This window comes from Peromyscus leucopus, chromosome X (assembly GCF_004664715.2).
Source record: "Peromyscus leucopus breed LL Stock chromosome X, UCI_PerLeu_2.1, whole genome shotgun sequence".
NCBI lineage: Eukaryota > Metazoa > Chordata > Mammalia > Rodentia > Cricetidae > Peromyscus > Peromyscus leucopus.
Window position 1 is genome coordinate 89354129 of NC_051083.1, and position 21963 is coordinate 89376091.

At 39.4% G+C, this 21963-nt stretch overlaps 1 protein-coding gene across 1 annotated transcript; it reads right to left on the reverse strand.

The window, feature by feature from the left end:
• Window positions 1-19509: 19509 nt before the first annotated feature.
• On the reverse strand, window positions 19510-21562 carry LOC119086654. The gene is made up of 2 exons (XM_037199173.1): window positions 20328-21562; window positions 19510-19713 (listed from the first exon to the last, which is right to left on the reverse strand). The coding sequence occupies exon 1, from the start codon at window positions 21331-21333 to the stop codon at window positions 20404-20406; it is 930 nt and encodes a 309-aa protein (XP_037055068.1). The 5' UTR covers window positions 21334-21562; the 3' UTR covers window positions 19510-19713; window positions 20328-20403.
• Between the last annotated feature and the right edge of the window lie 401 nt (window positions 21563-21963).

The following is a 21963-nucleotide window of genomic DNA, read 5'->3' on the forward strand; positions in this document are numbered from 1 at the left end:
TAGTCAGCATTGGAGACATATGCCTTTAAGACCTAGGGGGCTGTACATTCAGACAGTGATGAGGCAGTCACGTGTTTGGGTTTACAACCAATGAGAAGGCAGAATGACTAGAAAACCGACTTTCAGACAGGAAATAGCTCTCTTTAAGGAAGCTAGGACACCGCAGGCGGAAGGGTGAGATTTTAGCTCTGAGCTCTGACCTCTTGGCTTTCTCTTTTACATTGTTTCGGTGTTTCTTATTTAATAAGACGGTTGGTTACATCTACATCTGGCGCCCAACGTGACAAGAATCCATTAAAAACCACTTGGCTTGGCAGCAGGTCCGCTTTCCCGCAAGGGCGGCAGGCAGCGGCAGGCGACAGCAGGCGACAGCAGGCAGCGGTCAGCTTCCTAGTCCAAGCGGCGGCTTCCTAGCCCGGGTCTAGGTCTGCTTGACCTCAGACTGGACTAACTGTGAGCTGCTTGCTTAAAGCCGGTGTTACAGGTGTTACAAACAACTCAGACCTGCACTGCCGAACAGGGCCCTGCCTGTAAAGCCAGCACACGTGGTCGGAGCTTAAGGAAGCCAGATGCAAGCCTTGACTCGGCACAAGAGGGAACACGTGGCTGGATTTAAGATTTAGCCGGCTACGCTTTCTTGTGCATTTTCTCTCTCTCTCTCTCTCTCTCTCTTCTCTCTCTCTCTCTCTCTCTCTCTCTGGATTTACACCTCGGACACTAGGTGGCTGTTTTGAAAATCCCCTCGGATTTCTACTGTTTTACGCAGATTTGGTAAGTCATAACATATCAGATATTTTAAAGGAGACTATCTAAAAGAGAATTTTTTTCCACATTAAAAAAATTGGGTTTTATGTGTACATTGGAAGAAAATTGGTTTTTGTTCGAAATTTTAGGCAGTCTGACAATGGAACAACTATATGAGAAGATTAGTATTGGTGGAATTATGCAGTTTTTCACTATGCTAATCCTCATTTTAATATTTAAAGATAGTCAATTTAAGTGCCAGGATAACAGCTTTAGAAGAACTTGTTAAACCTATAAAAATTCAGACAGAAGAAATTAACAGTGAAGTTGTTTCAAGTCTGGATCATAAGGTTATAGAAAGAAAGCCTGTTTTCACACAGTCACCCTTAATTTATCCTGTAACCATACAGCAGTTGCCTGATCAAATGGCTACACAAAATATTTGGGCTCCAATTGAAATGTTGGATTTAAAAAGGTTTAAGGAGGCAATAGTATCTTATGGCATGCATTCCCCATATGTAAAGCAAATGTTAAACTCTTGGTCAACATATAATAGGATTGTACCACAGGACTGGCAGGACCTTGCACAAGGTGTTCTGGAACCCAGCCAGAGACTTCAATTTCTGACCTGGTTTAAGGAGGAGGCTAAAAACATAGAAAAACAATGGAGGGATAAAGGAATACAATTTGCCAGGATCAGCTTATTGGAGAAGGCCAATATGCTTCAGTACAAACACAATGTTTATATGATGTCCAAACCCTAATTTTATTTGAACGGCAGCCTTGAATGCATGGGACAGAGTTGAGGAACCAGGAAAAAAATCTGAGTCATTTACAAAGGTGATGCAAGGCCCAAAAGAGTCTTTTACAGATTTTTTACAAAGACTGGCTTCAGCAGTAAAGAGAATGGTCTCGGATTCAGAAGCTAGTAAGGCAATAATTGAATCTTTGGCATTTGAGAATGCGAATGCAGCATGCAAAAGAATAATCAGGCCATTAAGGGCAAGATCTGCACCTATGGAAGATTGGATTAGAGAAACAATTAATGTTGAGGCTGATGAGCATGATGATACGTGGGTAGGAGAAATAATTTCAAAAGGTTTGAGGAGTGTTAGATGTTTTGGATGTGGAAAGCAAGGACATTTGAAAAGGGACTGTAGACAGGTCATTCCCAGAAACAATGTTTCTTCAAGGAACAATGGCAACAGAATGCCCCTTCCTTCTGGAGTATGCAGAAGGTGTGGTAAGGGAAAACATTGGACCAACGAATGTAGATCAACAAAGGACAGACAGGGTAATCCTTTGCCTCAGTCTTCGGGAAACTCCCAGAGGGGCCTCATGCAGGCCCCCATTGCAAATCCAGTTCAAACCTTTCCTGCAGCCATAGAGGAAATCCCTGCTCTGAGCGATTAAATAACCAAATGCCTATTGGAATAAATCATGCTGGTCAGGATGATGAAACAGAGAGAATAGAAAATTCAGGAGAAAACATAAAGAAAATTTTTTGGCAAACTTCTATTAATGAACAAAGACCAAAATTAACAATAAAAATAAATGGTGCTTTGTTGTCTGGTCTGGTAGACAAAGGTGCGGACGTTACCATAATTGCACCAGAATTTTGGCATCCAACTTGGCCTCTTCAGGAGGTAAACGTTCAACTGTTAGGAATTGGGACATTATCTCAGGTGAAACAGAGTGCAAGATGGCTCGAATGTATAGGTCCAGAAGGACAGAGAGGAAAATTAAAACCATATGTGGCTAACATAGCTATGAACCTGTGGGGTCGAGACTTGTTGCAACAATGGAATACTCAGATTAACATACCTCCAATCTCAGAAACAAATCATAAACTAGCATATGGTTCTGAGAGAAATATTATAAGGCATTATTTTGAGTGGTCACCAGCCATCCATATTATACAAGAACAGGGCACAACAACTGATAATCTTCCAAAGATACCAACAGCTCTACCTTTAAAATGGTTAACAGACGAGCCTGTATGGGTTCAGCAATGGCCTTTAACAACAGAGAAACTCCAGGCTTTAGAAGAGCTGGTAGAAAAACAGTTAAATGCTCACCATATTGAAGAATCAACCAGCCCTTGGTATTCTCCTGTATTTGTTATTTAAAAAAATCTGGTAAATGGAGAATGGTAACAGACCTTAGAGCAATTAACAAAGTAATTCAGCCAATGGGCTCTCTACAATCTGGAATTCCTTTGCCTACTCTGTTACCAAAAGGATGGTCTCTCATAGTTATTGATTTAAAAGACTGTTTCTTTTCAATACCCTTACAAGAAAAAGACAAAGAAAGATTTGCTTTCACAGTGTCTACTTATAATAATTCTCAACCAGTTAAAAGATTTCAATGGAGGGTCCTCCCACAGGGAATGTTGAATAGCCCAACTCTGTGCCAATATTTTGTACAACAGCCATTGGAAGTGATACGTAAAAAATTTCCTAAATCTATAATTTATCAATATAGGGATGATATTTTACTAGGTGACTCAAATGCAAATACTTTTGAAAGAATGTTTGAAGAAGTAAAGAAAATTTTGCCTTGCTGGGGATTACAAATTGCTCCTGAAAAGATACAAAGAGGAGATTCTATTAATTATTTAGGATATAAAATAGAGCTACAAAAAATTAGACCCCAAAAGGTGCAAATTCGGAGAGATAGACTACAGACTCTTAATGACTTTCAAAGATTATTTGGAGATATTTCTCATCTATGAACTATTGTTGGGGCAAAAAATGATGAACTGACTAATTTGTTCAAAATCTTAGAAGGTGACAAGGACTTAAATAGTCCAAGGTAATTATCACCTGAAGCTGAGAAAGAATTGGCCTTGGTAGAAAATAAAGTACATGAAGGGCATGTGGATCGTATTGATCCAAAGCTGGATTGCATTTTGGTTATTTTAACTTCTAGGCATTCTCCTACTGGAATATTAATGCAGAGGGAAGATATTATATTGGAATGAATATTTTTACCAAATAAACCAAATAAAAAATTAAAAACTTATGGGGAAAAAATCTCTGACTTGATTTTGAAAGGAAAATTGAGACTTCGTCAATTAGCAGGACTTTGTCAATTAGCAGGAATAGACCCAGCAGAAATTGTCGTACCTTTAACTAAGGAGGACATTGAAAAATTATGGACAGAAAGTGAACCTTGGCAAAGAGCTTGCAGTAATTTTTTTTGGAGAAATTAACAGCAAATATCCCAAAAGTGATAGAATTGATCTTCTAAAGAGAGCTGATTGGATCTTGCCTCGAATTGTACGGCAAAAACCCATATCTGGAGTTCGTACATTTTATACAGATGCCAACAAACAAGGAAAGGCAGGTTAAAAATTAGAAAAATTAAGTAAAGTGGTTCAAAGTCCTTATAATTCAGTTCAAAAATCAGAATTGTATGCTATTCTGTTGGTATTAATGGATTTTTCAGAACCTCTCAACATAGTAACTGACTCTCAGTATGCTGAAAGAGTGGTATTACATATTGAGACTGCAGAATTTATCCCTGATGCTTCAGAATTAACTTCACTATTTATTCAATTACAAGATACAATCAGGAAAAGGAGTCATCCTTTATATATAACTCACATCTGATCTCATAGTGGTCTGCCAGGCGTTCTAGCACAAGGCAATAATGAGATTGATAAATTATTGATAGGAAATGTGCTGGAGGCCTCAGAATTTCATAAAAAGCATCATGTCAATAGTAAAGGTTTTAAAAAGGATTTTTCCATAACCTGGCAACACGCCAAAGAAATAGTAAAGAAATGTCCTACTTGTTCCTTCTACAATCAAACGCCATTACCAGCAGGATGTAACCCAAAGGGTACTCAGAGGAATGAAATCTGGCAGATGGACGTGTTTCACTTTGCAGAATTTGGAAAATTGAAATATGTACACAACACTATCGATACTTATTCAGGATTTCAATGGGCAACTGCTTTGAATTCTGAAAAAGCTGATTCTGTAATCACTCATTTGCTAGAAGTTATGGCCATCATGGGTATACCTGCACAAATCAAAACTGACAATGCTCCATCATATGTCTCTGTTAAAATGAAACAGTTTTTTGCTTATTACAATATAAAGCATATTACAGGTATACCACATAATCCTTCAGGTCAAGCAGTTATAGAAAGATCAAACAGAACTCTAAAGGATATGCTAAATAAACAGAAAGGTTTAACAAAAAAAAAACAGAAATAGACTGCATAATGCTCTATTAACTTTGAATTTTCTGAATGCCAATGAGAAAGGAATAACAGCTGCAGAGAGACATTGGATAATAGAAAAAACTACAGAATTAAATCAGCCTATATACTTTAAGGATGTGCTGACCTCAGAATGGAAACCAGGGTATGTATTACATTGGGGACAAGGTTTTGCTTTTGTTTCTACAGGAGAAGATAACCTGTGGGTACCATCAAAATTGATAAAGGTACAATTTGAACAAGAGAAACCTCTTAATTAGAGGAGGTGATAGTTCATCAACCAGCATGAACATCCAAATTAAACTAACTTGTACCAGTAACACATGCCTTTTCATTTAATCAGATATTAACTTGCCAAAAAGGAACATTCCCAAAAGTGGTCTTGGGGAAAGGTTTTTGTTTTTGTCTTTTAGGAGAATGAAGGTTAAGGAATCTGAAGAACACAAGACAAATGAGACAACTGAAGAAAAGGGACAAATCATCTATCCCAGGAAATAGAGTGAAACGATGTATGGGTATATATTATCTAAAATTTTTTTTGTCTTCCTAAATGTTTGTTTCTGCTTTTCTCTAAAGATTTAACACTATTGGTCTTCTAATAGTCCCAGTTCAATTAAAATTTAAAGCTGACTTTGGAGTTGGAGAATGGCTCTCTCCTTCTTTAAACTCAAGCATGTTGTTAAAAGGAAAATGCAAACTCCCTGTATCATGCCAGAATAAAAGAGCCATCTTCTGCTATGGTACAGGACAAAAGCAAAATTAATTAAGGGACTATTCTATTACTAATCTCAACTCTTTGATTCTATTTTGATTCTTTAAACTTTTCTTAAAGTATGAATTTTATATCAAAATTTACAAGATTAATATATATATATATAGATATAGATATTTATACATTTTAAACTTTGTTAAGATATGAATGGTCATATAGAGTACTAACTAATTCTAGATTAAAGGCTTCAATTAGCTGCATATATATGTCTTTGTGTTAGAGTGTCTTATCAGTTTTCTGCAGGAAATCACGGCCAGGCCTAACATCAACTGAAGTCTCCAGGAAGAAGATGGGGCCCCACAACAACAACAATTCCACGTGGACAATAATAATATCATTAAGCTGACAAACATCATCCACAGATCAGCTTTGAACTACAAGGTGCTCAGAGCAATTTTGAGATGACTAGCTGAGATGCTCCAGTCTCAAAGACTACTTGAATAAGGACTTGAGATAAACCCTGAACTTTGGCATTATACACAGACTGGATAATAATGAAGGATATAGTTACCTTTCCTAGAATCTGACAATTAACCTAAAATTTTTCTTTCAGGATAAAGATAACTTCACCCATACCCAGCAGGAAGCAATTTTAAGAATACGACGCCCACATTCCCTAAGAGGTGGTGTGGGGCAGGTGGTTTTTTGGTTCTTTTAATGGGTTTTGGGTCTGGGATAATTTTCATTGTTTAGGAGGGTTGGTTACAAGTTGTTGTCAAGGGTTAGTAAAAAAGCTAAGCAAAGGAGATTAGATTCAAGGTTCTTGTTTAAAAAAGAAAGAAAGAAAAGAAAAAGACAATTACTAGTTTTAAGTACTTTACATTATTATCAACTATTAGGATATAAAGAAACGAAAGTTAGTAGATATACATTACAATAGAATTTGTAGTCATATTAGATATGTTTTAAAAATTGAGCAGATATATTTCAGACAGGTCATCTTCCAACCCTTCAGAAATCTACAGAATTGTAGGGAGCCGCTATTCAAAGATGGCGCTGGCCTCCTGGTAGCCTAGCTGTAAACAACTCCATATTTGGCTATGATGCACGAGTATGGTAATTGGCCTTATGTCCTCAGCCTATCCCGTGGCTCCCCGTGCTAGCATTCTGGTGGGACCCAATCACAGTACGGCACGTTTGCCTGATTCCCTATATAAGCAGCTGCATTTTAGTCCTCGGGGCCCCTCACCTCCCGCTCTCCCTTAATCAAGAGGCGCTCCAATAAAGTGTGTTCTGAGACAGATCCTCACATGGTGGTCGTTCTTCCTCACTGGCCGAGGAGCGCGCCACAACTGGTGCCGAAACCCGGGAAGGGAAGGAAACTTCGGACACCAGGTGAGGGGTCGAAGAGGATTCAGAACTCAGCACACGGAGCGGTGACGTCGGTGAGTTCTCTAGGAACGGTAGTGACGTCGGTAAGTCACCAGGAACGGCGATGACGTCGGACAAGGAGGATCCAATTTGGGTACCGAGTCGATTGACGCGAGTCATCAAGGATGCCTCCGTGGTTGAGCCTGCTGATGCTTCTGCTGAGCCTGCAGCCAGAGATGATGGAACAGAGATGGGGGATACTGTCTGTGTTCCCGAAGCCGATGCCAATACAACATAACGCAAAAGTCTTTCCCAGATACTTTACTCCCAATAGTGCAATTAATCTTCCCTTTTGTTGAATTTGGATATGGTATAAGTGACCTTAGGAGAAAACCATATCTTTCCCGAGAGAGGATCTTTATGTTTCCAGTTAGATCAGTCTGGGGATTGTATCCCCCTGACTAAGGCTGGGTATGGATGGTTTAAGGGAGATAGAATTTAATTTTGGCATGCTGCCTTGGAAGATGCGTGCTGTCTGTGGTTGGTCTGCCGTTTGCGAGCACGTACTACAAGGTCATTATCACTCAAGCATTAGCCGCTTTGGAGTGTGGCTCCTCCCCTCAGATATGGCTTTCTGCCTTAAAGAACAACTAATATCCACATAGCCTTTGCACCCCTGGGACTGGCATTCCATTGCACACGGGAAGGTATGTGGACAGCTTTCACATACTTGTATTGAGCACAGGATGCCAGGCTTGTGCACTGCACTTGAAGTGTAGGACATTTTCCTTCCTTCAAGGAGAGCAAGTCTGACTGCATATGGAGTCACATAGCCTCTGCACCCCAGGGACTGGTTGGTCCATCACACCCGGGAAGGTATGCAGGCAATTATGCACAGTTAACGCATCCTCGATCGGTCAACACATCATGAGGTGGGGACCTGATCGGATGAAATACTTGTGTTGCAGAAATCAGACCTATACTCTCTCCTGCTGCTTAATTAATAAAGAGGGAGGAAATGTAGGGAGCCGCTATTCAAAGATGGTGCTGGCCTCCTGGTAGCCTAGCTGTAAACAACTCCATATTTGGCTATGATGCACGAGTATGGTAATTGGCCTTATGTCCTCAGCCTATCCCGTGGCTCCCCGTGCTAGCATTCTGGCGGGACCCAATCACAGTACGGCACGTTTGCCTGATTCCCTATATAAGCAGCTGCATTTTAGTCCTCGGGGCCCCTCACCTCCTGCTCTCCCTTAATCAAGAGGCGCTCCAATAAAGTGTGTTCTGAGACAGGTCCTCGCATGGTGGTCGTTCTTCCTCACTGGCCGAGGAGCGCGCCACACAGAATATGGCATTTAAAATGTTTTAATAACTTAGAAAATTTTCTTTTTTGAGACATGTTGGCTCCTGGCAGTCCCAATCTACTTCAGAGAAAATATGGGCATTGAAGAAACTGCATATGGAGTTAACTTTCATTGTGGCAAAAGTTAGCCACTGGACAACAAAGTATCCTCGAATCAACAGGACAAAATGGACAGACAGAACACGAAACAAAGGACTACTGATTCCTGCCAAAACAAGTGTGGTTATGGCTTTATATCAAAAGGCATCTTCTGAGGCCAGGACAATATGACACCATCCCTGAAGTGGCCTTCCCAATCCGGAAAAGGTACAGTGCCCTTTTCTTCGAAGGCAGCTGAACAGGCAGTGGGCTGATGACTTCTGTTGTGCAATGGAACAGCAGCTGAAAGCTCACGCCTCTCAATAGTAGACTGGCATTTAATAGAGGGATGTAGAGAAGAAGGGGATGCTGAGATGAAGCCATATATACACAGACAAGAAGAATGGACAGCGAAATTAAAAAACTGTCAACAATTTCCAGAATTTAAAATCCTGAATCATGACACGACATTAGTGGAATTCAGGTGTTTCTGGTACATGGACTGCTCTCACCCAATGTGAGGTTGAACTGTTGACTTTGTGTACATCCTACTTCACAAATGAGTCTGCCAGATATGTTAAGCCTATAGGCTAAAGATGATGCCCCAACACTGTGGAGAAACCTCAGGTGACTATCCAGGCAGCTGGCTGTTTCTGTCAACTCACAAATTTTTTGGAAGTTGTAGATGTAACCAACCGTCTTATTAAATAAGAAACACAGAAACAATGTAAAAGAGAAAGCCAAGAGGTCAGAGCTCAGAGCTAAAATCTCACCCTTCCTCCTGCTGTCCCAGCTTCCCGAAAGAGAGCTATTTCCTGTCTGTAAGTCGGTTTTCTAGTCATTCTGCCTTCTCATTGGTTGTAAACCCAAACACGTGACTGCCTCGTCACTGCCTGAATGTACAGCCCCCTAGGTCTTAAAGGCATATGTCTCCAATGCTGGCTGTATCCCTAAACACACAGAGATCTATGGGATTAAAGGCGTGTGCCACTACACCACCACCACCACCACCACCACCACCACCACCACCACCACCACCACACTCTGTCTATGGCTCTAATAGCTCTGACCCCCGGGCAACTTTATTTATTAACATACAAACAAAATCACATTTCAGTACAATTAGAATACCACCACATTTCCCCTTTTCAATTTTAATAAAAAGAAAAAAAGCAAAAGGTTATAACTAACAAAAGAAAAACTATATACAAAAGTACAATAACTATATACAATATATACAAATAATAAATACCTAAACAGGTATTTGACAAATCAGAGAAAATAATTCCATCATCTATCCTATTTTGATAAATCCAAGATGTATCTAATGCACTTTCTATCTAATTAATTTTCAACTATAACTAACTAATCTTCAACCATAACTAACTAATCTTCAACTCACTCAGAGACCCAAGAAGGGAATAATATTAGCTAACAAAAATAAAAACAGGAAGTGCATGCAAGCAACTTCCAAAAAAATTGTGAGTTGACAGAAACAGCCAGCTGCCTGGGCAGTCACCTGAGGTTTCTCCGCAGTGTTGGGGCATCAGCTTCAGCCTATAGGCTTAGTGTATCTGACAGAATCATTTGTGAAGCAGGATGTACACAGGTCAACAGTTCAACCTCACATTAGGTGAGAGCAGTCCATGTACCAGAAACACCTGAATTCCACTAGTGTCGTGTCATGATTCAGGATTCTAAATTCTGGAAATTGTTGACAGTTTTTGAGTTCAGCTGTCCATTGTTCTTGGCTGTGTATACATGGCTTCATCTCAGCATCCCATTCTTCTGCCATATTCTGTAGATCTCTGAAGGGTTTGAAGATGACCTGTCTAAAACATCTCTGCTCAATTTTTAAAACATATCTAATATGACTACAAGTTCTATTGTAATGTCTAACTACTAACTTTCATTTCTTTATATCCTAATAGCTGGTAATAATAACATTCAAGGATCAGAAATTTGCATTACATTGTTAAATGAATGGTATAAATACAATTAGAAATATACATATAGCATTTTCTAACAATATCAGTTTCAAATTTATATACAATATAAAACAATCCAATCCAATGTAAAGTATTTAAAATTAGTAATTGTCTTTTTCTTTTCTTTCTTTTCTTCCTTTCTTTTTTTAATAAAACCTATGTGGGGGGGGCGCACATAGGATATTGCTAAGAAATAGGTGTTTTCTGACGGTCACAACCCACAGGTTGAGAACCACTCTTCTACTGCTTATGCCATAATATCCATAGTGAAGAAAGTAAATGGGGGTTCATGCACATTGTCTCTAGGATGAAAAACAGTGGACCTAGGAAATAGTAATCACATTGCTGTATAGACACAAAAGTCACTGTATCATCCTGAAGAAGACAGTTCTCTTAGTGGTTCAAGAAAGGCCTCAAGCTATGATCATATCAACTGTGAAAAAGAATTATGCGTATTGAAGACGCCATTCCAATTGACAATGTAAAGCCCGTCTGTGTCCAACTCCACAACAAATGCAAGTATATAACACAATGCCAGGGTACTTTAACTTGAACTTATTTATGACATTTGGTTGGGTCAGTTCTACACTGGTTTGGTAATCTCCATAGGCATTGTTTCTATGTAGATCTAGAATATACCACCAGATGACCTACTCCAAGGCTATTCAGGCATCAGGATTTGCATATGAATTCCCTTAGAGATCAGGTAAGAATGACAAATTCAGTAACATGACAAATATTTGCTTTTGCCCCAACACTGAAGTATACCATAGGGTGATTAACCATGCTGGGGTACAGGAGCCCAGAAACCAAAAACATTGATTTCTCATCATTTTGCAAACTTTCTGTGGCCCACAGGTCTCTCTCACAAGGGGTATGGGAGTGTGACTGTCAGCTTTGTATTCCTGTGATAAAATGCTCCAGATAAATATTTAATAAAGATTGAGGGTTGATTTTGACCTGTGGTTTCAGTCCATGGTTTTGGCCCTGTTGATTTGGGCCTGTGGTGACAGAGTAAATCGTGTTGAGGATATGTCATGGAGGAAACCAGGTTCACCTTAGTATGGCCAAGAACCAAAGTGGTAAATTGCAAGAGGCTTATGCCTAATGATTCAAATTGCTTACTATAGGCTACAACCGATAATGTTCTACAGAATTCCAGTAAAGTTCTAAACCCTACCTATTTAGTCTCTACCTTATTTACATAGTCTCTTTGAACTACTCTAGTAACCATTTCCTCTCTCTTTATCTATCTAGAGCCAAACATGTCTACATGTGTAACTGGCTATTGTGACTAGAGCACAATGTCTCTCATTGCTGCTTACATAGACCTCTATTGCCTTCCTAAGTTCTACCAACCAATCATTATCATTGTGATTTGTAATGAAATATAACCAACAACCAAAATTAAGTGAACTAATATAGGTTGGTATCACCACATACTAAACTGCCTTCTAAAGTTGATGACAGATCTTTCAGTTTTTGTATAAACAGTATAATATTTCTCTTTTAAAAACTCTAATAATCTGTGTTGTCTCTTTCTATCTCTCCCTCTTCTTTACCTCTCTCTCTCTTTCACTCTCCTTCCCCTAATCTCTCTCATTGGTGTATTTATTCTATATCTTATTGATTTATAGATGATTTGTTTCAGTAATAGTTCTTTGGTTATATTGATTTTTGTTTTATATTAGATTCCTGATTCTTAAAATTTTTTTGCAAGTGTGTGTGTGTGTGTGTGTATGTGTGATTGTGTGAATGTGTGTGTTTGTGTGTGTGTGTGTCTGCCAGCCCCTATGTGTGATCATGCATATATATCCCAGATATCAAGCAAGTTTTCTGAGACAGGGTCTCTTACTTGCCTACAATCCAGTGAATAGGCTAGACTGGCTGACCAGTGAACTCTAGATTACAAGCACAAGCCATATATCTGGTATTTTTATGTCAGTTCTCAGGATCCAATTTAGAGTCTCAGGATTTGCAAGCAAATCCTTTTCAGACTGAGCTATGCCCAGGTTTATACTGTATTTTGTTCAATTATACTTTAGTTATTCTTGCTTCAGTCTGAGCTTTCTTTAAATTTTTTTAGTATCTTAAATTGAAGGTTAAGTAATTATGCAGAATGCTATCTTTTAACATAGGCACTTGCAGTGATGATCATTAATTTAAACACCACTTAATATACAATTGCTACATTTGTGTATATCATGTTTTGTTTTCATGTATATTAAAATGTTTTCTAATTTCCCTTCTGACTCTTCTCCTTGACTCTTAATTATCTAAGTGTGTGTTATTTATTTGCAGACATCTCTATGAAAATTAATAAATAGAATAAACAAAGTCAAAAACAAAGCTTCAAGAAAACAACTGAGTCAAAAATTGGGCTTTAGCTCTTAACAGTATTCTCAAAAGAATATACAATGTTAAGAATATCCGAAAAAGTGTTCAACATCTTAGGAATCATGAAAATATGAATTTAAAAATCTGTTTTTATTTTCTAACTCCAGTTAAAATGGCTTAAAATCGATTGAAAATCCAATGACAACAATTGCTTGTGAGGCTGTGGGAGAAAGAGCAGCCCTTATTCTCTGGTAGTGTGTATGTAAAATGGTGCAGACATGATGGAAATTAGTGTGGATTTCTGAAAAGAGATTTAATGTATGGACAAGCTCTACAGTTCCTGGGCATATATCCAAAAGAGAATATATCCTGCAAGAGAGAAACTTGCTCATCTATGTTAATTGCTGTTTTATTCACAATATCCAAGAAATGGAAACAGGCTAAATATCCAACAACTTATGAGTGGATATTGAAAATGTGGTACCAACATACAATGAAATTTTATTGATATGCAGATAAAAATGAAACTATGAAATTCCCAGGAAAATGGATGAAACTGGGAAAAACATGGGTAAGCCAGGCCCAATAAGAACAAATGCTATGTGTTTTCTCTCATATGTGGATCCTAGAAGCAAAGTTTCAGATTTGTTTGTTTAACCTGGAGTACCTGTAGAGACCATGAAACTATAAAGAGAGGCCACGGGATGGGATGAGAAAGAGATTAAAACAGGGGGTGATAGAATACAGTTCAAATGAAGGGAGAAAAGAGAATAATGGGGAAGGTTTAAGTTGGGAGAGGATGGATGGAAGACTATGGTACATGTTGGCATAGCAGGAGGGAGAGCTATATCCAAGAATGCTTGAAAAGCCACATAGAAACCTATTATTTTAAAAGTTTCCTGATGAATGTATGCCTTAAAGGAGTTTAAATTGAAGTTGCCCTATGTAAGGGAATAATGCAGCTCTGAGAATCCATATGGTATCAAACAAATAGCCTAGTGAAAAGTGTGAGAGAATCCCTGCAAAGTGTGGTCATAGGCATCCCAGAGATGCCTGGGTCAATTCAGGCTATTGTCATTGCTGTTGGTCATCCATCAGAACTTAACAGTCAGTCCCTACCATTGAAGACATCACACAATTTAGTCATAGGACACAAAAACAAATAAAAAAAAAAAACAAGTGATGGTTACCTGGAAGATTCCTCCCAACTGTCTAGCTTACATAGTGCTAGAAGGTACTATGCAGGCTAGTAGGGGGTAAAAGTTATCAGCAATCACACTCAACTGTAAAGTCTGTGGGCCATCATGATGACTGACCTAATACATAAGTTCATTGGTGCAAAAGTACCATGAATGTTATGGTTGTAAACCATGGCTTTGTCATTGGAATTAAAACCCTTTTCACAGAAGGATTTATGCCTGGCCTAGTGTCCATGGGTGGGGAGGTCAAAGGCGCTAGGGGAAAACCTAATTTTACTACTTTGCTAAAATAGGCATAGTATCAAATCACCTTCTAAATAGTTATCATTACACCCACATATCAGTATAATTCTTACCATGCATCACAGGAACTCCCTTTTGCAATGGATGGAGAATAACGCAGAGACTCACAAGAGGACAAGGTTGAGAAAAGCAGTGACTATGGTGTGGTCATCCCTAAATAGGAGAATGATATCCCATTCTCTCCCCACCCAAGGCACAGAGTATATTATGTAAGAGGGGGCAGAATGATTGTAAGAGCTAGAGTTTAGGAGGACTGCTGCAAAATAGTGTCTTCTAGATATGACAAAGCCATCACATTCATCAACCCACAGCAGCTGTGGATGCCTTCCTAAGACATGCACAAAATTAAGACAGTGGACATTCCTGCAGGGATTGTGAAAGGTCTCATCAGTTTCCCACTTCTTGCTTAAGAACTATTGGCAGTTCATGACTTTTAGGGGAGGGGCAGTTGGTTTCTTTAGGGTGTGGCTTCTGATAGGTTTCCCAAGCTCCAGTAGATGTCCCCACAATCATGTCTCTGCTGATCATAAATATAGAGAACATGAGGTTAGGAGAGGCATGTTGGGGATCCTGTAAGAAAGTGAACCTGAAGAGTGGAGTGTAGATATAATTGAAAGACATTGTATACATATATGAAATTACCAACAGATAAATTTGAAAAAAATAGTTGATTGTCTAATCTGAAATTCTGTTCCCTAAATAAACTCTGAAGAGGCCAAGAGAATTGTTTAACACGAATTGCTAAATGGACTTAATAATTTAAAAAAAAACCCGGAGTCAGATATTGGGATGAAAGCTGAGAGCTCAGAGGGATAGAACAAGCTAGCCACAACTTCTTACCACTAGGAAATCCTCAGCCCAATAGAGATATACTTCCTGAATTCTCATGCCTATATACCCTTCTGTGCCCTGCATCTTACTTCCTCTCTCCGTCCAACTACATCATTTCATATTTCTGCAGCTCTATCATTTCTTCTCTGTCTGTAGAGACCTTTATATTTTATGGTTAACTGGTTTTGGAATTAAAGGTGTGTGCCACCATGTCTGTCTCTGTTTCCAATGTGACCTTCAACTCACAGAGATCCAGATGAATCTCTGCCTTCCAAATGCTAGGATTATAGGTGTGTGCTACCACTGCCTGACCACTATATGTAATATGGTGGCTGACTTTATCCTCTGATCTCCAGTCAAGCTTTATTTCTTAGAGCACAAATACGGTATCACCACAGATTTGTGGCTATACTTCCTATAGAGTGGAAAGAACATCATTATAATTCACAGAAGATTTGTAAGTTAGTCTTAAGTTATATTAGTAGAAATTCCAAAACTAACCAATTATAATCAATGAAATCTCCACAGTGACATTAAGATAAATGCCTATTTGGACTCTCCTCTCAATATGAATGTGACAAAGTGCTTACAATGTGTCTCTCTGCTATGTGCCGGCTCTAAATATGTCAAATTCCTGATAATATGTACTATGTAGATTATTTTTTCTTTAGTTTAGTTCTATTGATTGTTTAGTTGCATTTATTTATAGAGTTTAGTGTGATATTTTGCCATAGGTATTTAAATATAATGTTTCATAATAAAATCAAGGTAATTCACACTATCTTACCAATCCTTTGAATTTCTGTGCTGGGAAACTTAAAATTTTCCTTCGCTAGTTGTTTTTTAAATATATAAAAAGCTATTTTAGAGTATATTTATACTTTTTTGCTCTATAACACTATAATGAATTCCTTTCTCTTTTGTGTCTTAGTCCTTATTATCCCATCAATGATAATGTGTTTTTAAATGTCAATATCAGTGATCCAAAATAGAATTCTGTGTACATTAAGTAAGCTATTTTTGTAAGAAGTGTTTATCAATTATTTACCAAGTGGAAAAATACAATGGTGGGTGCCTTAAGAAAGATACAAGGGCTGATATCAAGAATATATAAAGAACTCAAGAAATTAGACATCAAAATGCCCAATAGTTCAATTAAGAATTGTGCTAAAGATCTGAACAGAATTCTCAAGAGAGGAAGCTCAAATGGCCGAAAGACATTTAACAAATTGCTCAACATCCTTAATCATCAGGGAAATAAAAATCAAAACGACTCTGAGATACGAGCTGGCTAAGATCAAAACACTGAAGACAGCTTATGCTGGAGAGGATGTGGAGCAAGGGGAACTCTCCTCCACTGTTGGTGGGAATGTAAGATTGTACAGCCACTTTGGAAATCTATATGGCGCTTTCTCAGAAAATTGGGAATCAATCTTCTCCAAGACATGGTTTTACCACTCTAGGGCATGTTTCCAAGGAATGCTCAATCATACCACAAGGACACATGCTCAGATATGTTCAGAGCAGCTTTATTTTTAACACCTAGAACCTGGAAACAACCTAGATGCCCTTCAACCGAAGAATGGGTAAATAAAATGTGGTACATATACACAATGGAATATTCTAAGCGCAGAAAAAACAAATGACATCATGAGGTTTGCAGGCAAATGGATGCATCAAAAAAACCCATCTTGAGTGAGGTAACTCAGACTCAGAAAGACAAACATGGTATGTACTCACTCATAGGAGGATACTTGATTTAAAACATAGGATGACTAGACTGCTACTCACAACTCCAGGGAGGCTACCTAGCAAAGAGGACCCTAAGAAAGACACAGGGATCGCCCAACAGCAGAGAAATGGATGAGATCTACATGAGCAAATTGGATGTGAGATGGGGTAATGAAAGACCAAGTTCAAGGGAAAGAGAGCTTAGGGGAGCAGGATATCCCAGCTGGATCAAGAACAGAGAGGGAGAACAAGGAAAATGAGACCATGATAAATGAAGACCCCATGGGAATAGGAAGAAGCACACTGCTAGAGAGGTCCCCAGAAATCCACAAAGATACCTCCACAATAGACTACTGGCAATGATCGAGAGAAAGCCCGAACTGACCTACTCTGGTTTTTGGATGGCCAAACACCCTAACTGTCATGGTAGAATTCTCATCCAATGACTGATGGAAATGGATGCAGAGATCCATGGCCAGACCTCAGTTGGAGCGCCGGGAGTCCAATTGTCAAAAAAGAGGAGGGATTGTATGAGAGAGAATTGTTGAGTCTATGATTGGAAAAAGCACAGGGACAAATAGCCAAACTATTGGAAACACATGAATTATGAACCAATAGCTGAGGAGACACTAACAGGATCAGGCCCTCTGGATAAATGAAACAATTGTTTAGCTTGAACTGTTTGGAAGGCCTACAGACTGTTGGACCAGGACCTGTCCTTAGTGCATGAGCTGGCTGTTTGGAACCTGGGGCCTTTCGGCCTTTCAGGGATAAGTTGGTCAACCTGGGTGAAGGGAAGAGGGGACTGGACCTGCCTCTACTGAATCTACCATGTTGAGCTGAATCCCCAGGGGATTCCTTGCCCTGGAGGAGATGGGAATAGGGATTGGGGTAGAGGGAGGGGGCAGGAGAATGGGGGGCAGAAGAATCCGTGGCTGATTTGTAAAATTAAATTAAATTATAAAATAATAAAGGAAAGTAGCACATGTCAAACTTTTAAAAGGTCCTAATAATTAAGAAAGTTGACCACTAGAGAATGATATAGGTACACACATGAATAGTGCTACTGAATGTTGTAAGATGAGATGTGTTCCATAGAATACAACAGAAGGTATTAAGGCAAAGGAGTACTTATGAAGCTTGAAATACCTGTAGAACATAGCTTTACACCCTCAAAATCCTGTCCTTTCTCCTCTGATCCCTAATCTAGTCACATCCAACTACACTTGTTTCCTTAAGCATATTCCAGTTGTTGAATATTTTTTTTAAATTTACACTTCCTATTACTGGTTTTTTCTTCAAGATACACTATTAACGTACACAAAGGTGCAGTGAGAACTTGAGCTAACCTAAGTGATGGACTATGATGCCATTGAAGTCCAGCATGTACTTCTATCCAATTAAATACTTCCTTTTTCTTAAAAATATACCTAGTAAGCTCTCTGTGTGCTACATAAGCATGCCTCACACATATTCACTTTACTATATGTCTATACATACTTATAGTTATTGTTTTCCATATTTAATCTTTATATGCACATTATAAAGTTTCCAGAAGTTAGCTTTTTCTTTAATAATTTTTTTCTACTACACTAAACAATATTTGCCTTTTTAATATTTCTCTGTGTCTTAGGCCTTTCTGAATTATAGTATTTCCAAATACAATCCCTCATTCAGGATCTGGTATTTATTTTTTTTATTCAATTTATTTTAAAAGGTTTCAATTCAGTGATATAACCTTGGTCCAATCACAGGAAACATTACACTAAATCTCTAGTTCTCACACTATGTTGATATGAAGGATAAACTAAAGGTCTTCAGAACCTGTGCCAGATCAATTCTGAGAATTTACTATCTAATACATTTTGAATGGAGCTAAGGAGTTGGCATTGCTCACCAATTCCCAGGTGCTGCAGCAACTCTTGTTCTATGTGTTCAAGTGCCCCAACTTGCTTGCAGACAAACTGGGTCACTTCTCAGTTTCTGTGAATAAAGTTCTGACTATTCTAGACCACCATGTCTGTTTTCTTTTTCATAAGTGGGTTAAACATACTAATGAAATTTATTGACATTGTAATAAGAAGACTGAAGACAGTTAAAAGTGATCTGCTTCAATGATTGCTAGGCTAAAACAAAAAGAAATAGACATCAATCTGTAGATGTAACCAACCTTCTTATTAAATCAGAAACACAGAACCATTGTAAAACAGAAAGCTGAGAGGTCAGAGCTCAGAGATAAAATCTTACCCTTCCTCCTGCAGTGCTCCTAGCTCCCTGAAAGAGACCTATTTCCTGTGTGTATGTCTTTAAATAGTCTTTCTGTTCTGCCTTCTCCTTGGTTGAAAACCCAAACACATGACTGCCTCATCACTGCCTGTAAGTACAGCCCTCTAGGTCTTAAAGGCATATGTCTCCAATGCTGGCTGTATGCCTGAACTCACAGAGATCTATGGGAGTAAAGGCGTGTGCCACCACTGCCATGCTCTTTCTATGGCTCTAATAGCACTGACCCCCGGGCAACTTTATTTACTAACATACAATTAAAATCACATTTCAGCACAAGTAGAATACCACCATATCAATCAACTTGTTTATATTTTTTATAAAAGACACTACAATTATTCATTTCAAATAATTTTTATTTTTAATTTGAAGGATGCATAAACAGTAGGGGAAGTTTTAAGTAAATATATTTGGTTGAAGAATATTAGAATAGGATCACTGATGATAACTTTCCACATGATAAAGAATGTTAGATGATCTCAAATCCACAAAAAACGGATTAATTGATCCTATCTTCATCCATGGCTTCCGTTGCCCTCAATCTGTAGGAGGAATAAGAGATAATTAACAATTGTAAAACACTGACATGAACCACTTTTAAAATCTTAACAATATAGTACCTTATATCTTTCTGTATTCTTAACAAAAACTTGAACATATTTTCTTCTTGAAACTCAAACCCTTGTGTATGGACTGCAAGAGAGCTTCCAATGCCAAGAGACACTGAATATTAAGCAACTTTGCTAATGCTTGGTGGCCTTGGTCCCTTTGTTGCAAAGATCAATAGCTGATAGACTACAGCAGAAATGTTAGTTAAGGACTCACTGTACTAGAACATGTCCTGCTCAGGGTCCTCTTAGCTGTGTAAAATACCTTGGAATCCCTTTCCAGGCATTGTAAAAGACAGATTGCCTAGGGTTAGCTCCTTCTATTAGGCACTCACACTCCCAAATATATGTTTCCTTTGGCAGGGTCTGGACCTCTTGGAGGGTCTTTCCCTCTCCTGAATAGGTGGGGCTCCAATTACTGAACTTGTCATAGCTTTGGTGAAGCAGAATGTGGTCATTAATAGCATGTATACAAAATTTAGGGACATGATGTATTAGAAAAAATGAAATTTCTCTAGCGGGACCTAAAGCCCCATAGGTAAACTCACAGCATGCAGGATGATCTTCTTCCCCTGATCCTCAACCTCATCTTCTCCTTTCTTCTCATCTTCATAGTCGTTATCTTTATTGTCCTCCTCTTCCTCCTCCTCCTCCTCCTCCTTCCTCCTCTTCCTCCTCCTTTTCTTCATTATTGCGGTCCTGGTCTTCTTCAGCTTCCTCCTGAACTACTTCGTTCTCCTGGTCGCTATTCCAGACATACAAGTCCTCTTCAATATCAGGCCAGGCTTCCTCGAGAACAGGCCAGATTTCTTCGATATCAGGCCAGATGTCCTCGATAGCAGGCCAGATGTCCTCGATAGAATGCCAGGGTTCTTCCACATCAGGCCAGATGTCCACCATAGCAGGCCAGATGTCCTCGATAGAATGCCAGGGTTCTTCCACATCAGGCCAGATGTCCTCCATAGCAGGCCAGATGTTCTCGATAGAATACCAGGGTTCTTCAACATCAGGCCAGATGTCCTCCATAGCAGGCCAGATGTCCTTGATAGAATGCCTGGGTTCCTCGACATCAGGCCAGATGTCCTCGACTTCAGGCCAGAGGTCCTCTACAACAGGCCAGATGTCCTCGATATCAGGCCAGAGGTCCTCTACAACAGGCCAGATATCCTTGATACAAGGCCAGACTTCCTCGGCATGAGGCCAGATGTCCTCGACTTCAGGCCAGGTTTCCTCTACATCAGGCCAGATGTCCTTGACTTTATGACAGATGTCCTCGACATCAGGCCAGATGTCCTTGATATCAGGCCAGACCTCTTCCACATGAGTGCAGATCTCCTCAGTATCGGGCCATATCTCCTCCTGCCCCGGCTCTTCCCCCAGAATGGCTCTCGAGACTGCCTGTGAACCCAGACATCCTGTGGTTCCATCGATGTCATCACCAGCCTCATGGATTGTGAGCACATTCAAGACACTTTGTCCAGCATCGTGATCCATCCTACCACCCTCTTGCTCTTGGTCAGGAAATCCAAGGTCCCGCTCTGCAACAGCAGACATGGCATGAATTTCCTGCCAATTTCCTGCCAATGAAGATCTTACTGAAGCTTCGAGCTTTGAAGGTGTTGGTGGGGATGAGGCGTTGTTAAGGTGACTACCACGAAGTAGAGAGAGGCTGTTGGCCTCAAGGACCTCCTTGGAGGCAGTGAGAGCAGTAGGGAAAGTTTTCCACTAGTCAGCAGACGGAGTTGGTACTTGTAGAGTACCTATAAAAGAAGGGCTAGACAGCACCAGGAGGAGCCTCCTGCTGAGGCCAGCCCCAAGAAGGCTGAGAACCAGGTATAAAGGGGCGGAGCCTTGAGGAGTAATAATGGCCCTTCTCACACATCACCAGAGCTGTAAGCTCATTGGCTGAGACACAGTGATTGATGTGTATTGTGTCCAATGAGCCATAAAGGTCCTTAAATTCTGGGGACTGCTCAGAATCACACCTTTTTCCCTGAGGCCTTACTGTCTTGGGATACCTTTTTAGGCGATAGGAACCCTGTCTTCTAAATATTACATTGTCAGTGAAATGATAGTGTATCAATATGAATGATCTCGAATGCACTGACTTCTATTTGACATGGGTTATACCAATATAGTCAGAGTTATAAAACATGTATAGAGGGGCAGGAGAGATGGCTCAGA